Source organism: Odontesthes bonariensis, chromosome 7, assembly GCF_027942865.1.
Source record: "Odontesthes bonariensis isolate fOdoBon6 chromosome 7, fOdoBon6.hap1, whole genome shotgun sequence".
In the NCBI taxonomy this organism is placed as follows: Eukaryota; Metazoa; Chordata; class Actinopteri; order Atheriniformes; family Atherinopsidae; genus Odontesthes; species Odontesthes bonariensis.
The window spans coordinates 21,430,726-21,447,248 of NC_134512.1; the positions used below are offsets into that span (position 1 = coordinate 21,430,726).

The 16,523-nt window shown below is 40.1% G+C and overlaps 1 protein-coding gene across 2 annotated transcripts; it reads right to left on the minus strand.

The window, feature by feature from the left end:
- Positions 1-64: 64 nt before the first annotated feature.
- svip (small VCP interacting protein) lies at positions 65-4,546 on the minus strand. 2 transcript variants are annotated; one of them, XM_075470052.1, is made up of 5 exons: positions 4,053-4,546; positions 3,736-3,786; positions 2,880-2,926; positions 2,399-2,512; positions 65-1,982 (listed from the first exon to the last, which is right to left on the minus strand). In XM_075470052.1, exons 1-4 carry the CDS (start codon positions 4,113-4,115, stop codon positions 2,431-2,433), a joined length of 243 nt encoding a protein of 80 aa, XP_075326167.1. In that variant the 5' UTR covers positions 4,116-4,546; the 3' UTR covers positions 65-1,982; positions 2,399-2,430. The 2 variants fall into 2 exon arrangements, with proteins under 2 accessions (XP_075326167.1, XP_075326166.1); XM_075470051.1 differs by lacking the exon at positions 2,880-2,926 and having other exon boundaries at positions 4,053-4,538.
- Between the last annotated feature and the right edge of the window lie 11,977 nt (positions 4,547-16,523).

Here is a 16,523-nt window from a genome sequence, read left to right on the forward strand (position 1 = left end):
CAGTTATCATCATCATTTATAGTAATAAAAGACTAGAATTCTACTGGAGAAATCAACACAAAAGCAGCAGAAATATGATTTGTTTATTGTAGCAAATAACATTGGCCAGGTTTTGTGCTCGACCGAAGGGCAAGAGCACCAGAAGCATTAAAGGATCAAGAGAAGGCTGTAAGAAATGCATTCAGTTAAGCAAGTCAAGGTCAATAATTCACCACACATTTTCTACCAGTTCCTGCTTCCTTCAGTTTTTTTTCCTGTTTCCGCTGTAGCGGACAAGAATCTCCCAACACGGAGTAAAGAAAGCATATTTACTGTTTGACAAAATATGAACAGACAGCAAAAAAAACATCACAAAGGAAAACAATTCATACCTCATTTAAATCAAGCATCTATAACATTAGTCTTTTGCATTCATTTGAATTCAAATAAAGAAACAAGTTGTGCATTAAAAAAAAAAAAAAAAAAAAAAAAAAAAGCTCTAATACAGCCGGGCAGCGACTGGTGTAAAGTGCAACAGGTCAAATGCACAAAGATTAGAACGGTGTGTGTACACACACACAGCGCCTTTTTTTTTTTTTTTAACTAGCTGGAAAATGTTTGTGTTTTTCATATTAACCACTAAAAGAAAGAAGAAAGACCCATCTTGCATCGTGTTCCTCGTGAACAAGCGATTCCCATTGGTGGGAATGCATGTGTGGCAAGCAAAGCGAGTTAAGCAAAAAGCCACTTGCGTTTGCACTCGTCTTTCTGTTGCCAAAGAGTTGAGCCCCAAACAAAGTGGATGAGTGTCAACAGGACGCACACCGAGGGACTGGATTGTTGGAGAAGTCACAAAAATGCAATGTGGCCATTACCAGGGCGCACTAATCCTTCATTATGAAAACCGACAGCTCAATAAAAACAACCTACTGGCTTCATGATTAAGTTCTTCCGTGTGACCCGATGTTATCTTATCAGCCATCGAATAAAAACTACGTTTGCGATAGCATCCCTGGCTTGTCCAAAGGTCCCTAATAACGCGTGTTAGTCTGAAACAACTTCAGTCACTGTTGTTACACAGCAAAAACAGGTTGAGGAGAACAGCAACTCCTTCAACAGCTCCTTCATATTTTCCATCATTTATAAATTCTATGCAATTACCGACTCTTGATTTCTAATTTGGTTTTTGAGCCCATTTTTGACAGAATACAAACGCGTAACGTTTGATGAAAGGTTTGAAGCCCCAACCGATAACATATATTTTTTTTACATTCTCATGCTACTGTGCCAGAAGTTTTTTTTTCTTGTCTCCTTTAAAATCAAAAACCTTGAGTTACACATCATAAATATTTCATTTTGAGTACAAGTCTTCATGGTGTACGTTCTGATTTTTCATAGTATTTTTTTAAAGAAATCTTCACTGCCTGCCCGTTCCAACCACCACAAACATCTACAGGCCATAAAAGATGGACATCGCCTTCATATTAGACGCCAGAGAGCCACCAGTTTATTTTGTTGCCTGTTCCTCTAATGGGGTTATGATCTAATCGGTAGCTTCGAGTCTTCTCCGATAGAACACCGTGACTATTTTTCAAAATGGTCTCATTCAGAGTGAAATGAATGATAAAACTGATTCCGCTTTAGAGCTGGGGTGGTGTGACAGTTGCTTATCAAAGATAGGTGGTCTGCACAGTGCTCAGTGCCTTATCCAAGGACTCTTCGACATGTGGAAGGGTCTCAAAACCAAGATATAATTAGCTAAATTCAAAGCTTCATAGCTTACCATCTATGTGACAAACGCTGGTTGCTTTGTCAACTTTGAAAATTCTGATTTTTATCTACTAAAAACAAACCAGGGGCAGTAATCAAGGAACATTTTTTCCATGACCTCTGTTTCTTCTTCCTATATTTACCCAGCCCAGAAAAACATTAAAAACTCATTTTGTACTTTTCAAAAGTCCTTCGGAACCTCAAATTTTCCAGGATTTTCAGCCCACTTGCCACTGCAGAAAAAGAAAGAGAGAAGAATGGGGACAAAAATCACAACGGTGTTCTGTATTTAGGAGCATGACACACATCTATCACCACTTAAGATCAATGTTTTCAGTGATTATTGGTTTGTGTAAATATACATTTGCAGCTCATGTCATCTTTGAGTTTGAGACAACAGCAATCATAAGCAGAAATCCCTCATTTATGTCAATGCTACCACATTTGAGTCAACAAATCTGTCTTAATTGTGAAGGTCATTAAGCTTTGATGAGAGGAAGAGCTTCACTTTAACATTTCTTTTCAAATTGAATGTTCTGAAACACAGAGCACAGACAAGAAAAAAAAAAGCTGCTAACGGTCCATACAGTTTGACAGTCCTGCTTTTTTTTTTTATGCGTTACAGATTTAGAATAAACACAAAACTAACCTTCAACCCACCGCCGCCGGACACAGAGGTGCTCATCGCCTGTATCTCAATCTCTTCTTGTTTTTTCCTTTTCCTTTCAACTGCTTCTGGATTTTTAACACCCCTGTACGCTGTCTGGAAGTCAGAAAGCGAAACGATTACGCCGGGTTTTAACATTCATGGATTTACGACTTGGTTGTGCGATGAAAAGGTCCACGGACAGGCATGCGTGTGTTTTACTAAAGCAGTTTTGATTCATTGTGATCCAACAAATGATCAACTGGCAGCAACAACTTTCAACTGTGCTGTGCTGCTTACTGTAACATGACCTGTGGGTTAAGGCTCGGTGCTTTCAGCAGGGTAAGTGTGAATTATAAGGGTGTCAGGAGATTTAGAGATGGAAACCAATAATAACAACAGTGATTTTAAGCAGAACGTTGTGGTGGTTGAGGTATCAGCCAATCCAAGAGGTGGTATTTCACTTGAATCCGTGTCTGCTTACCTTAATACAACTTTAGCACGACTCTTACGGGTTTGCACGTGGCTTCTCTGCACAATAAAAAATTACTCACCATACTATAAGGCACCCAAAAAACGCAATTCTAAATATATTCACTCTCAGGCACGGAAATGCTATGTACACGTGATACAACCACATTGCAATTAGGTTTCTTTTGTAAAGATTTGAACATCTATTTGTCAGTGAGGACGTTAGAGGGCATCTGTTTCCACAGCAATGTTGTTGCGTTGTGTTCTGGCTCCAGAGCGCTCTACTCAGGTGTCATTCTGGAGTATTTCCAATCACGAGAGTGGTATTCAAACATGTAAATTCCTGATGCTTTGTACATCTGTGACAGGACAGCTACAGACAATGTATGAGCCGGAAAAAAGACAACAGCTTTAAAAAAAACAAAAAAAACAACATGCACCGTAACCCAGTCGACTTCTACAAAACGACAGATTACAGCCTACAAAAATGACTACTAAACATTAAGTTTGCATGAGACAATAGTTATGGTTATACCCGTGGTTACTGAGGAAAGGGCACAGGAAATAAATGGAAGGTGGTGGCTGTGGCCTTTTCTCTGTGTGTGTGTGTGTGTGTGTGTGTGTGTGTCCGTCCCACATTCTTTTTCATTGTATCCATCATTTGACATATCTGTGTTTGGTTTATAAACACATAATGTTCTCCACACATCACTCTGCCTTCACACCTGGTATGATGCCAGGACAAGATGGCTTCTAGTTTTTAAAACGTTACGCGTACATCATCATTTGATAAGATTATTAACACAGTCCTATCAGTGCTTTTAAGCACCTGACATGGACAGCAAGACACAACTTAAGTCATAGCCTACCTCTTTTTGTCTCTTCTCGGCGGCTTCAGCCAGTTGTCGTCTCCTCGTTTCCTGTGTAGAATACAGAAAAGTTCTGAGCTAAAACTGTGAGCGGACTGCCTCCACTATGCTGACCATGTTGGGCATGGAGCGCTGAAGCTGAACACCTCCTAAAAAAAACAGCAGGGCCTATTGGTGTCCCAGGGATAATTAATCAGATCTTTTGTGTTGTTTTTGTTTCTCGCTATCAGTTCTTACTTCATTCTGGAAAACAACTAAGGTTGTTCGGGTTGATACAGTGAGACAGCGAGAATAAAAGTTGGAGTAAATTAACTTACCGGATCTGGAGTTTCAACAACCTCGTCCGCCGCTCCTCCAAGGCACGGTAAGCACATCCCCATTCTGGAGTTATTAGCCCAGGTAGTAAAAAGGCAACGTAGAAAATGAGTTGTCAGAGTGTCCGTTTAACCCGACTAGCTATCTAACAAGCTGGTTTGGCGGTTTCTAATTGCTAGGGTGGCAGATAAGGCATAAGAGGTGGCAGCTCCTACTCCCACCGACTGCCGTTGGATCATCGGGCATAACGTTGCCGTTAGCTAATAACGGCTCCTGTTAGCCGTTTGAACGGTAACATTCCAGCTAACGGCTACTTACGCTGTAACTACAAGCCGAGCTACTTCTCCAAGCGGCATAACAAATTATTTCTTCTCACACCTGTGTTTTAATCGCCGCTGCATTTGGGAAGAAAAATAGGCGATTCAGTCAAATACTTTCCTCTCTACGTTTGTCTTCTTTTAGGTTCAATGGCAGATTGCAAACCAGCTCATCTGCGCGTTGCCGCCACCAGCTGGACTGCACTGTGGAGCAGACCTGTCTCTGGCAAACTAAAGTGAGCGCTTCGCTCGCTGTTTTCTTTGAAAGACCTGCTTACCAAGAGTTTTGCCTTCCTCGGTGACTGAAAAAGATGACCTTTCGCTGCATTTGCCACAAGGTCAGCCCGAGAAGACAAAAAAGTTTAAAAAAGCTCTTCAAATAGGTTACAGCACACTAGTACAGTACAGTGCAGTAAAATCCAGAAATAAGTCTTTTACGATGTAAAACAAGAAGTTTTACCAACTTCACATTTAACAGGAACTGCACAAGGGCAACGGACACAGGGAAACTAACAAAGTATACCCAAAAGAAAATAAATAAATAAAAACAAAGATCATGACAATAAATAATTTGTTACATTTAAGCAAAACGCATTGAACAGTTTCTTGGCTATGTGATATCATTCTCCATGTATGCAGTTTTTACACAGATTTAGAATAAGAAGTTATGATACCGCCTTCCCTTTTTTTCGAGCCCACCTCCCATCCCCAACATGTCTTTCCTCCAGCTCCTTAAAGATCCCAAGGCTTCTGCTACATCTGTTCGGATTAATCTTCAAACTTCAGGTTTGCTCAGTGAGTTGAGTGGGTTTGGTTTTTAAATCTAATGAGAAGCATGTTTGTCATATTCTTACCACGTATATGCTATCATGTTGCCAAATGTTTCCCAAATCAGTGAAGGCAACAACAGATGCGCTATAACTTTATTGAAGCTGTTGTACAAGAACTGCAATATGGAAAAGCATCAACATCTCCGTGTAAATAAACTCATACAACATAACATAATTTTTCTGTTAACACCCCTAAACATGATCAATATGCCATGTTATATTTTGATTCTCCTCTATTTTCTCTTTATTCAGAACTCTGCTGCTCGAGTCCTCACTAAGACCAAAAAAGTGGAGCACATCAGTCCAGCTCTGAGGTCTTTACACTGGCTGCCTGTCCATCAGAGGATAGACTTTAAAGTTCTGATGCTGGTCTATAAAGCTCTGAATGGTCTAGGACCAAAATACATCAGTGACCTCCTGACCCAGTATGAACCTTCCAGACCCCTCAGGTCATCTGGATCCGGTCTTTTATCAGTTCCCAGAGTCAGAACCAGACATGGAGAAGCTGCATTCAGCCTCTATGCTCCACATGTCTGGAACAAAGTCCCAGAAAGCCTCAGATCAGCTGAAACACTCAGTGTATTTAAGTCCAGGTTGAAGACACACCTATTTTCAGCTGCAGTTGAATAAAGCTCCAAATCAAAACTTAATCATATTTTAACTACTGATTTTATCTATTGTTCTTATATCTTTCTTTTTTGTATAAGATTTAAATCTTGCTTTTTATTTCTACTGTTTTAATGTCTCTGTAAAGCACTTCGAATCACCTTGTTGTTGAATTGTGCTATACAAATAAACTTGCCTTGCCTTTATAAGTAGGAAGTAAAAAAATCCGTACCAGAGAGGACAAGGAGCTGTAGCTTTGTTTTCCAGAAAAGGTGTGTCACAAATTTGACCCATGCTCAGGCTACTTATGTGGGAGATGCCCCAAGTGTGAAAGGGCATGTTGGTAAATGTATTCTTCTATGGTTTCCTCTCTGTCCCTCTGTGGTTCGCACTGTCACGTGCCTCACACAGCTGCCTCTTGAGTTATGAGTCCTGGGCAGAGATTGTCGCTACCCAGGACTGAGACCTATTTTAATTCTGCTGGTTTGTCACTGAAAATGACCTAAGTACAGATGGAGGCTGCCTCCTGCTGTATGTGGGTGGGGGAAAAAAGCTAATAATGCCAGTGCTCAGTAAGTGTCGCAGCTTTTAGGAGTTTTTAAGGGATCAAGAACTGCGGTGATGTTGTGGGAGGGAACGGTAACATGTTGCTGGGCTGAAATGCAAAAATGGATGTATATTCACAAATCAAATGAGGTGCATTTGCCAAAATAAAACATTGAATGATTTGGGTTTTACACAGTGTGCGCTGAAATAAAAGTTTATGTAAATGTAGGGATGACTGCCTTTTTTCTTCTTTTTGTACAGTTTGATCCCAGCTTTTTCTCATTTGGGTTTCAGCTCCTCCTGAGATAGCTGGTCCCACAGCACCACCCTGTGGCCCAGCCAAACCTGACAGTCTCTTGGACATGAGCTTGTATGTTCATTACTCTACAATGCTTCTTTTATCTGGTCTTCGTGAGAACCAGATGTGCTGCAAACTCAATTCACTTGATTAATTGATCATCAGCAACTCTACGAAAAGCATAAGCTTTGGCAGTTTGCTGATCTCGAGCAATGTCTTCACGCATTGTCGCCGTCCATCGTGTAAAACTTTCAAATTTAAAGAGAATGTATGCTACCTTTTTTTTCTTACAAGACGGTACAAATTATATGCAATCGTCGTATTGAGAAAATATGCGTGATCATCACAACTAATAACATATTTCTCAGTGTGTAACTGTAAACAACACATTGCGGTCAAACCATCCTACCTGCACATGTTCTTAGTTTATGTTGGACTTTAAGCAAATCTACACAAAGCACTTTAAGAAAAGAAAACGTAATATTTGGTCAGACAGCTTTTAAGTTTCGACTGGTTTAGATACAACAACACTTACACAGTTCATACCTAAGGATGTAGGTGCAGTCATTCATCATCTAAGCTTAACGTCTTGGCATCCTAATGTTTTCCAACATTAGCTAAGTGTTGTCAGATTGGTTAGTTTAATCATCTAAACTGTTGGATAGTTTCACTCCAGCTTACACCGTACAAGCAAATGCAAAGAGATGCCGTATCTGCTCTTAACATTTGTATTTAATGCATATCGCTGCTAACGTGATGTTTAACGGTTTACTCACCAGTTACCTGTTGTTAGAATCGACAGTCAGCGTATTTCTATGCTTCTGCCTGCTGGGACCAATTCAGCTTTTTGGCTTAACTAACGTAACAGATTCTCACTGACCAGCTGATTGTTTTTGTTTTTATTTATTTCTCCTCCTTTTATTGCCCCCTGCTGGAAAGGTTGGTTTGCTTTATAATTTCCATATATTGTAATATTACATTTTTTGGCAACAGCAAGCTGAAGTAGATGGGAGGCCCAGTTTTTGAAGAATAACTATATAAATATTGTACTGCATTTTCCACCGGGTATCGTAAAGTTTTATGTTCGCATAAAACAATTATTGCTAACGTCCCAGAGATTTTCAGAAGCTAGCCAGCACATAAGAAAAAAAAAAAAGTTTTATTTCAACATAAAACAAAGATGCTACAGGAGTTGACTATGGGGATGTTTATGTCAATTACACATCATATGTTAGAGTTCCCGTTGACATCTTACGAATAGAGGCTTCCATGGCTGAGATTATGGGATGTTTCACTGAGGAAGGAGAACCTGACGAGTCACTGGTTGCTATGGGAATTTTCTACCCTTTTTTGGGGGGATTGCATTCTGTACTCTGGGGGCGATTTAATAGAAAAGCTGTAAGGCCTGTTGCAATGACAGTCATGTGGGTTAAAAGACGACATAAATGCCTACGTTTTGATGTATAAACCACTGAAGTGGAGAGGGAATTGTGAGCATGAAAGAAGTTTTAAACAAAAGTTCTCAGAATAGATTTCACTGTCAAGATTTAGTAAATGGACTGCACTTACATAGTGCTTTTCTGGTCCGGTTTACCACTCAAGCAGCTTTTATATCACAAGCCACACTGACCCATTCACACACACATGCACACGTCTTATTCTAATACAGTTTTACAGGCTACACAGGGCTTTTTCCTCTATCACACACATTCACACGCCGATGGAAGCATCGGTAGGCAACATGGGGTTCAGTGCCTTGCCCAAGGACATTTCAACCACAGTATTTGAGCTTTTGACATCATTTCACTCCATCCTAAATATTCCTTAAAAAAAAAAAGGCACCTCACAAATACCATGAAATATGAATCAAGTACAACTTCAGTAAGCAAAAGTCAAACCTGCCATGACCCCTTTTAAACTTTGAAAGACTTTTCGGCTGTACAGTGGTGTGATGGTTAGCACCATCGCCTCTCAGCATGGAGGTTCCTGGTTTGAATCCCTGCTGGAGCCTTTCTGTGTGGTGTGCATGTGTGAGCTCTCTGTGGGTCCTCTGGCTGTCCCTACTGTCTATAAAACATGCATGTGAGGTTAATTGGTGATTCCAAATTGACCGTAGGACTAACTGTCAATAGTTGTTTGTGTTGTCTCTTTGTGGCCCTTTGATGGACTGGCAACCCAAAGGCAGCTGGGATAGGCTACAGCCCCCATGCAGCCCTGAATTGGATTAAGCGGGTTTAGAAAATGGATGGTTCCTGCTTTTATGTTTACCTGAGCTAAAGGCCTCCAATGGAGACTGCCTTTTCTCTCTTGCTTTGGCAGTTTCCCAGTGGTTTGTATGGGGAATTTTTTCGCAGTTTTGTTTTTTTGCAAAGTTCGTAAACACTGACATGAATTACTGCAAAAACAAGATCAAACCGCACATTTGAATGTATCTATGGTTTTTTTCAGCACTGCGTACCGATAAGAGGAATGACAAGCCTACAGAATAGTAATACGTGCTCCAATGCTTTGCATAGAATAAAATAGAAAAATACTTTATTCATCCCCCAATGGGGGAAATTCAAAAAGAAACCCCTAATCAGAGCTATAGAGTAATACAGAGTTGCGACACGCTTTGAAGTCGCCGCTAGGGCTGTCACGTGGTTGATGTGAGCCTCCGGAGTTCCAAACATCACAGCGCTGTCAGTCAGTTTGAACGGGTCTTAGCGGGACGGAGCACAAAAACGATAACTTTAACATTTACGACGCAATTTTCGGTAAATAATGACCCATAATGTGCATTGATCACTTCACCGACGATGCATTTCATCAACGTTTTTCTTTTTTGGAGCGGCAGACACATTTATCACTGTTTAAAATCGTAGAGGGTACCCCTGCATGCTAGCAGGAGGCAGCTATAGGCCTACCTTGTCCTCCTTTATACTGAATCATGCCAGTGGTCCAGCTTACCTTCAGATCTGCATCCTTCAACAGAGCCTGATGTTACTGTCTGTTTCCAGGACTTACTCCTGTTGTCCCAAACACTCCATCTGTAGAAGATGTCATTCAGTCTGTCTGTTCTCTCTGGTGTCAGATGGACAATGAACCCCCTCGCGACCCGATCGACGGATTCAGCGGGTATAATGGATGGATGGATGGATTAAAATATGAATTTAACTTTTTTCTGGTTAAAACCATATTAATGACAAAATAAATGTGTCAGTTGTGAAAAAAAATAAACAAAACAGATTTAAACCAAACATTTTATTAGGCTATAAAATGTCATCATGGAAAATGTAAAACAAGCCTTAATAAAGAAGTTAATTTACTGCTAGTCATACTCTTGGGTAGATTAATCTGCAACAATGAACTGTATTTGATCAAATTCAAGGGTTTGGACATTGTAGAAATCGGCGGAAGCCCTAATAAGGGTTGATCCATGGCAGCATGACAGCAGCGACTACCACATCTGCTGACCACCCTGACAACAACAATAGAGAAATTAATAAATTCATTATCACAGCTGCAAAGTCATGCTGAAAAAAACTTACTTCATTAAAGACTAGTCAGCTAATGCCTCACTATGCCAAAAATGTTGTAATTTAAAGCAATACAATGTAACTTCTCAAAAAGCCCATTATGGAGCTCCCCAGTGTTCGAATTATCCACCGGGCTTCGGGGGGGTCGGACTTTTTGCGGATCAATTGATGACGTCACCCCCCCCCCCCCCAAAAAAAAAAAAAATCATGATAATATCATGATATGCAAACACAACAATACGTTATCATTTGCAAACTCCCTGCTAGAGCCTCAGATGAATCAAGTGACCACGTTCGCGGGAAGATCACATCAAAGCACTCGTCTCCGTAAACTCCGTGTTGCCAGATTGGGCTGTTTTGACCGTCTGCGGGTAAAAATGGGTATTGGGCGAGTTTTTCTGTATCTGTATATGGCTCTATGGCCATAGAAATAAATAGAATTCAGTTTAGACTGGTTTAGTTTGGATTTAGTGCCTCCAGGCGGGGTTTGAGCATGTTTGGAAATCATCTGGCAACCCTGCAAAATCAGCGCTGCGCAGGTGAATTCAGCTCAAATCTGCACGCAGCACTGTCAAATTCAACCACCTAGCCAAAGTTTGTCTCACACACGTTGCTGCAGCAGGACGTTGCTAACTTTCCAGTTAGCAACAAGCACAGCAGCAGAACCAACACATGCAGAATAATACATAAATATTAAACCTAGCAACGACCCAACTTCAACCAGCTGTATGGCTTACCAAAAGCCCACTAGCAAACTAGCAACTAGCCTACATTGTGTAGTGCCCATGAGACGCAATCAAGAAATGTCAATCAGCAAAGTGAACCCAATGACGCATACAGAATCAAGCTGTAAATTATCAGACTACAACTGCCAAATTCAACATAGCTTGTAATGTCCACTGTAAACAGTGTGCGCTTTTCTTGAGATTGAAAAGTGCTATAGACAGCCCCGTGGTGCTAGTAGTCATGGTATACTGCTAGCTGCTACATGAAATGGCTTCAAACAGAGTCAAAATTATGATTAATCCTATATTCGTCACGGCGGACATATGGTAAGGAATCCCATTTTTCCTACATGTGGGCATGCTATCCTTTTTGCCTTCTTGCTCGACACAGCTATCCTTGCTTCTTTCTTGGTGGAGTCACACTATCCATTTGCCTTCTTTTTACTTAGTTAAAGGATATTATTCCAATTGTGCTTTAAACACATGATAAGCCTTGTACTTTATTTTCTGACATCAAGTATGTTGGTTGGTGTATTCTGGATTAGAGCAGTCCGCCTCTGTCTTTGAACTGAGACTAGCCTACTTGTGCATGTTGACTCGATGGAATTCCTCTGATGTAGTCCTTGGCTAACTTTTTTCTCATGGGAGAAAGGGAAGGGCGGTCACCTGTCTTGAGTGTTTGTAAGTTCAGTGCTTTAAAGTTGAAATAATATTAGTCTGATTTGTTAGTTTCATTTAACAAATCACGGGAAACCTCCATCTTGACACCTTAAATCCACGCGCTCGCATCTCAAACATCATTTTAACGGGTATCAAAACCCTGCATCTCAGTGCTGCCGATGTTTTGGACTATGCGCGAGCTGCCTGCGAACATGCGAAACGCCCGCTGGTGGTACAGTCCATTGAAGGGGTGTTCCAAAACGCATTTTATTTGGTTATTCATAGTACACATTGAAAATACTAAGTAACAAGACATTTTCAACACCTGATTTTAATAATAGATCCATTTTTTCAGTACCCCCCAAAAGTGTAATTTAGTCCCATTTGGGGGGTATCAAGTCTCAATCGGGGGGGTCAGACCCCCCCGGTACCCCCCGTAATTCGAACACTGGAGCTCCCCCTACAGGCTGTTCCGAGAGCAACTCTAGTCCGGTCTCTTGCTTTGTCGGCCTCTCTCCTTGCTTCATCAGTCAACGTCTTCTTCTGTTTCTTCGGTGCCTCTGCCATGATGATCGTACTGACAATGTTGCGCTAGCTTAGCCTTATACCTGGGAGCGTGAGAGGGGTCTCTTTGTTTTTGCGGTAGGTGTGCCAGAAAGCAAGTCGAAGTACTTCCGCTCAGCTCCCGGGCCGGTCCAGCAAAGTTACATAGCGCAGTTATTCCAACTCAGACCCCCGAAGGGCATATGAGACAGGCCAATCGTAATATTAAAACTCATTCTAGCCGCACAATTTTTTTCAAACTGTTATTTTAAGGTAGAAATGTTACATAGTATTGCTTTAATCAATTTACCGGAGAAAATACGGCAGAAATACCAAAAATTTATTAAATGTATTATTACTATAGGCATAGTATTTTGGTAATGTTTTAAAACCTAACAATCAAAACAACTTTACATAATGTAACCTGACAATAAAAAGTTAATGGACTTTAGTGAAATGATCACGTTAATTACCTCACGTTAGCCTCCTTTACCAAGCTATAGGTCCATAAATCATCATTACATCATTACATTTTTAACATCAACATCGACGTTTCATGGTAACCAAATGTAAAAATAACTATATCTAAGAGTATACTTCTGATAGATAATGCTTAAAAATGTAAAAAACGTTTAAAATGCTGTTATTTTATTAACTTACCAGTAATCGTTCTTGACGAGTAATTGAGGTTAACGGAGCTGCGCCCCTTGTTTGGAACTCTGGCGTCTCCGTGACCCACGTGACTTCCGCATTCCTTTCTTTCTTTAGAAGTCTATGGGAGTGTCGCCACTCTCTTTTTACACCACTCTGCCCCTAATGAATAAAGATTACAATACCCGCATTTCTGTAGTTATGAAAGCGGATACAGTCAGTCCTATCTTTCAGAGAGCGCAGTCTATCTTCTCTTGTTATTTGTTATCTGTAATATGAACCAGGGAGAAACCCCTGTGTGAGGAAAATGATGCTCTTTCCAGCAGCAGTTCCATCCAATCAATACTCTACCATTAATCGTCAGAGAGTTTAACGTTGTGTCCCTCTTTGCCTATCAACATTTCAAACTTCGCCTGTTCATCTTCACTGCAGTATCCGGGGCTATTTCACAGGTTGAAGTGCTCACTGTGGGAATACTGGACAAGTTATCATTCAGAAACATATTGATGGGAGACTGAAGGGTGCGAGCTCACGCAATGGAGATTAAAGTGTTACAGCCTAATGGCACCTCCTCAGGTAGGTGTAAAATGCCTTTAAAAGAGGCAAACTCAATTTAAAGTTGGGTCTTGAATGAAAGCAAAATAGCAGAATGCTCAAAATAAGCTACAGTAAAACTAAATTAATTAGTAACTACAGCACACTTTATTTGACTTTTTTAAAATCTAATTATGATACAATTGTTTAACCTTAATTATCAATGGTTCAGTGTGTTTGAGCTGTTCTTTAGTAACGTGTTGCAGAATATTCAGCTTAAATGCTTTCTCACTGACTTCTTCTATGAGTCATTCTACACTAATTATATACTCAACATCCTATAGTTCATTTATAACAGTTTCGATGTTCAGTCAGTTGGAATAAAAACATTTGCAAAATAACGTAATACGTGCGGAACTGATGAGTGCAGACAGCTTCAGTGTGCATGAACCATATTGTTTCAATCAATCTGCTTGATGAAAACTGATCCATTAGGCTTAATTTATTTATGAAGTGTGATACTGACTGGACATGCAAGTTAGTGAAGCTTCTGTGAGTCGCACACAGTGGTGCTTCTTTCATGTCATTTTCATGTAAATGGAGATTAAGCAGTCATGCCTGAACATTGAATATAATAATAATTACATTGGGCACTTTGTGTTCATTTTATCACCAAAATTGATCAAATTCTACATCATTCATTACAGAGAACTTTATGATGCACAAATGGTCTGACTACTAGCAGCTGCTCCAAATGATCACTGCCGCCAAGGCAAAAATAAGACAATTACTGCTGTTGTTATTTCCTGGTCGACTGGACAGTATTTTCATCTGAGTCGAGCTGTGCGGATAATGTTCGGTTGTTTGAGTATTTGAAAACTTGGCTCTGGAGCTTATGGTGGACATTGACAGGCGCAGGCGAATCAACATCAGTCTGCCTGAAGTTAATGTATTCATTTGGAATCGTTTTAAAAAGTTTGAATGCTGTTTTAAAACCACAATCAACGAAGCAGTGTTTACAAGCTGACATTTTTGGCTTCTTAATGCCTTCCTCTGAATAAGCCCAGTGTATTACATGCGCAACACTGAAGTAGAGATGGAGAAACAGTCCTGTTATCTGTTATCTGTGCTGACTAATGTAAGCTGTTTCAGCAACTTAAAGCACTCAGAGTACTTTTATGTAATGGAATTACTGCAGTGTAAACACCCTCTAAACTGGAAATGCATCCCCCTTTGCTTACATGTATTATCACTGATAAGCACTCTTATTGCTGTTATTTAATTAACGGCTACGGATGTGCACCTTCGCCGCACTCCAACTGAATTCCATTCGTATTTTCAGCAGCCGACATTGTTGACTTTGTATGTGCGTTCATCATTGTATGTGCGTTGCAGATTATTATTATTATTATTGCATACTAATGCTTGCCAAATAATCTTGATGTGGTACCCTTATAGTTGGATGAATTCTACTTTCACGCGGTTAATGGAGTCATACTTACCTCGCATCTCATCACAGGATAGCTGTTTATTTATTTATTTTTTATTTTTTTGACCCAGGAGTTTGAAATGAATGTTTTAAAAAATCAATGTGCCAGGAAGTTCCCACAGGAGGTACCTGCTCATCAATCGATCTGCCTAATGTCTCAGTAGTTTTCATATCACCAAGACAGTATATTATTGCACTTAGCCTGCACAGCTGTAATGGAAACATTTACGTTAAGTGTTTCTTCTGACCAGTCATCTGAAGCACGAAGAAGTGTCTTTAAGAATCTCTTCACCTGTAATTATCTCTTTACTGGCATTCACTGAAATTGTGAAAATTCCAGGAAGTTGCCCTTCCATAACTCACTGCACACACAATGTCTGGCAACAAAGTGTGCTTTTCCTGTGGACTCCGTCAAGAAGAGATGCTGAGGGGATGTGTTGTTGTTGAACCAGTGGGAGGGGTTCGGTTCAGTGATGAAACTGAATGTTGGTGAGTCATGTAAAAGTTAAATATTAAACACAACCCTCACCATCCCTGATCTCTTTTAAGACTGACAACAAGTTTTTGTATTCTAGATTATTTTTTGGCCGTCGGTATAGCCTCTGTTCTGTGTTTCTCCGTGGTCAAAGGAGCGAACATGTAGCATTAAAACCTGTTTTGACCATTTCCTTTATATGGAAACAAGTTCAAGAAGACATTAAAAGAAAGAAGAATAGCAGGGAAGTACTTGACATGTCATCCACATTTGTTTAAAATGCTAATGGAATAAACAATTAAGCTCTTATTTTTGCTTTGGCTAAAATAGTCGGAAATTAATACAAATGCTTCCCAGTAAAGTCATATCTCGTGCTATCAGTCGTGTTTACGTGTGTGTGTGTTAGTTTAACTGTTAGGCAGTTCTTTTTGGAAACTGAGACTTTAATGTCTCCAATTAGTGCAAATTATCAGAAGGCAAAAGGGAGTTTTAAAGTTGTGTTAAAAATGTATGAGTGCAGTAATATGAGAGGGAGCTGAGAGTTGGACCGGTTCAGAAAGTCCAACTTTGAACACACAAGACCCATTTTTCCACTTATACCATTTGCAAAGGATTAAAGGTCTGAGCATAATTAAAGAGACAGTGTAAAGGCTTCAAAATTAAATCTCTGATCAATATTTATGTGGGTTTGTGTATGTGTGTGTGTGTGTTGCAGGATCATGTTATCAGGACAATATGTTCCTCCCCCTGCTGGAGAATCAGACTTTCAGCTCATCTGGAGCCGACAGGCAGGCGATCAGCCACTCAGTGTCCTGGAGCTCCTTGCTTGCCAGCAGTTCCTTTTCTGGAGGCCCAGAGACAGAGACCGACCAGCACACCAGTGAGTTTGACTGTGTGCTTACTTATATGGTCTTACTAACTCTGCCATTGAGCATTACTAGCGGTTAAGAAATGATGACCAACATGCACACTCTCGGACTAGAAAGTGTGAATCAAGACCATGGCTGAAGCATCGTTTCTATACGTCAAATATTCTAAACCAAGGCTGAAACAATTAGTTGATGAAACGATCTCACAATTCGGTGTTAAACAAAAAATTTAACTCAAAAGTTTGAACATTCATTATCTTGTTATAACTATTCAAGCATGATGGTTCAGTCATTTGTTTTATATAATTATGTATGGTGTTAATTGTTCTTTTAATGTTTGCTCAAACAAAAGACAGGTTACTTCAGCTTGTACTTTGTCCACAGATGACAAGCTTTTTATTTTTAAGGGAAA

Bases quoted from the DNA above. Each gene is read 5' to 3' on its own strand.
- svip (XM_075470052.1), bottom strand. From the start codon at position 4,115: ATGGGGATGTGCTTACCGTGCCTTGGAGGAGCGGCGGACGAGGTTGTT. The intron at 3,787-4,052 runs GTAAGTTAATTT...TATTCTACACAG, and splicing joins TTGTTGAAACTCCAGATCCG to GAAACGAGGAGACGACAACT. The intron at 2,513-2,879 runs GTAAGCAGACAC...TCTGACTTCCAG, and splicing joins CGTGCTAAAGTTGTATTAAG to ACAGCGTACAGGGGTGTTAA.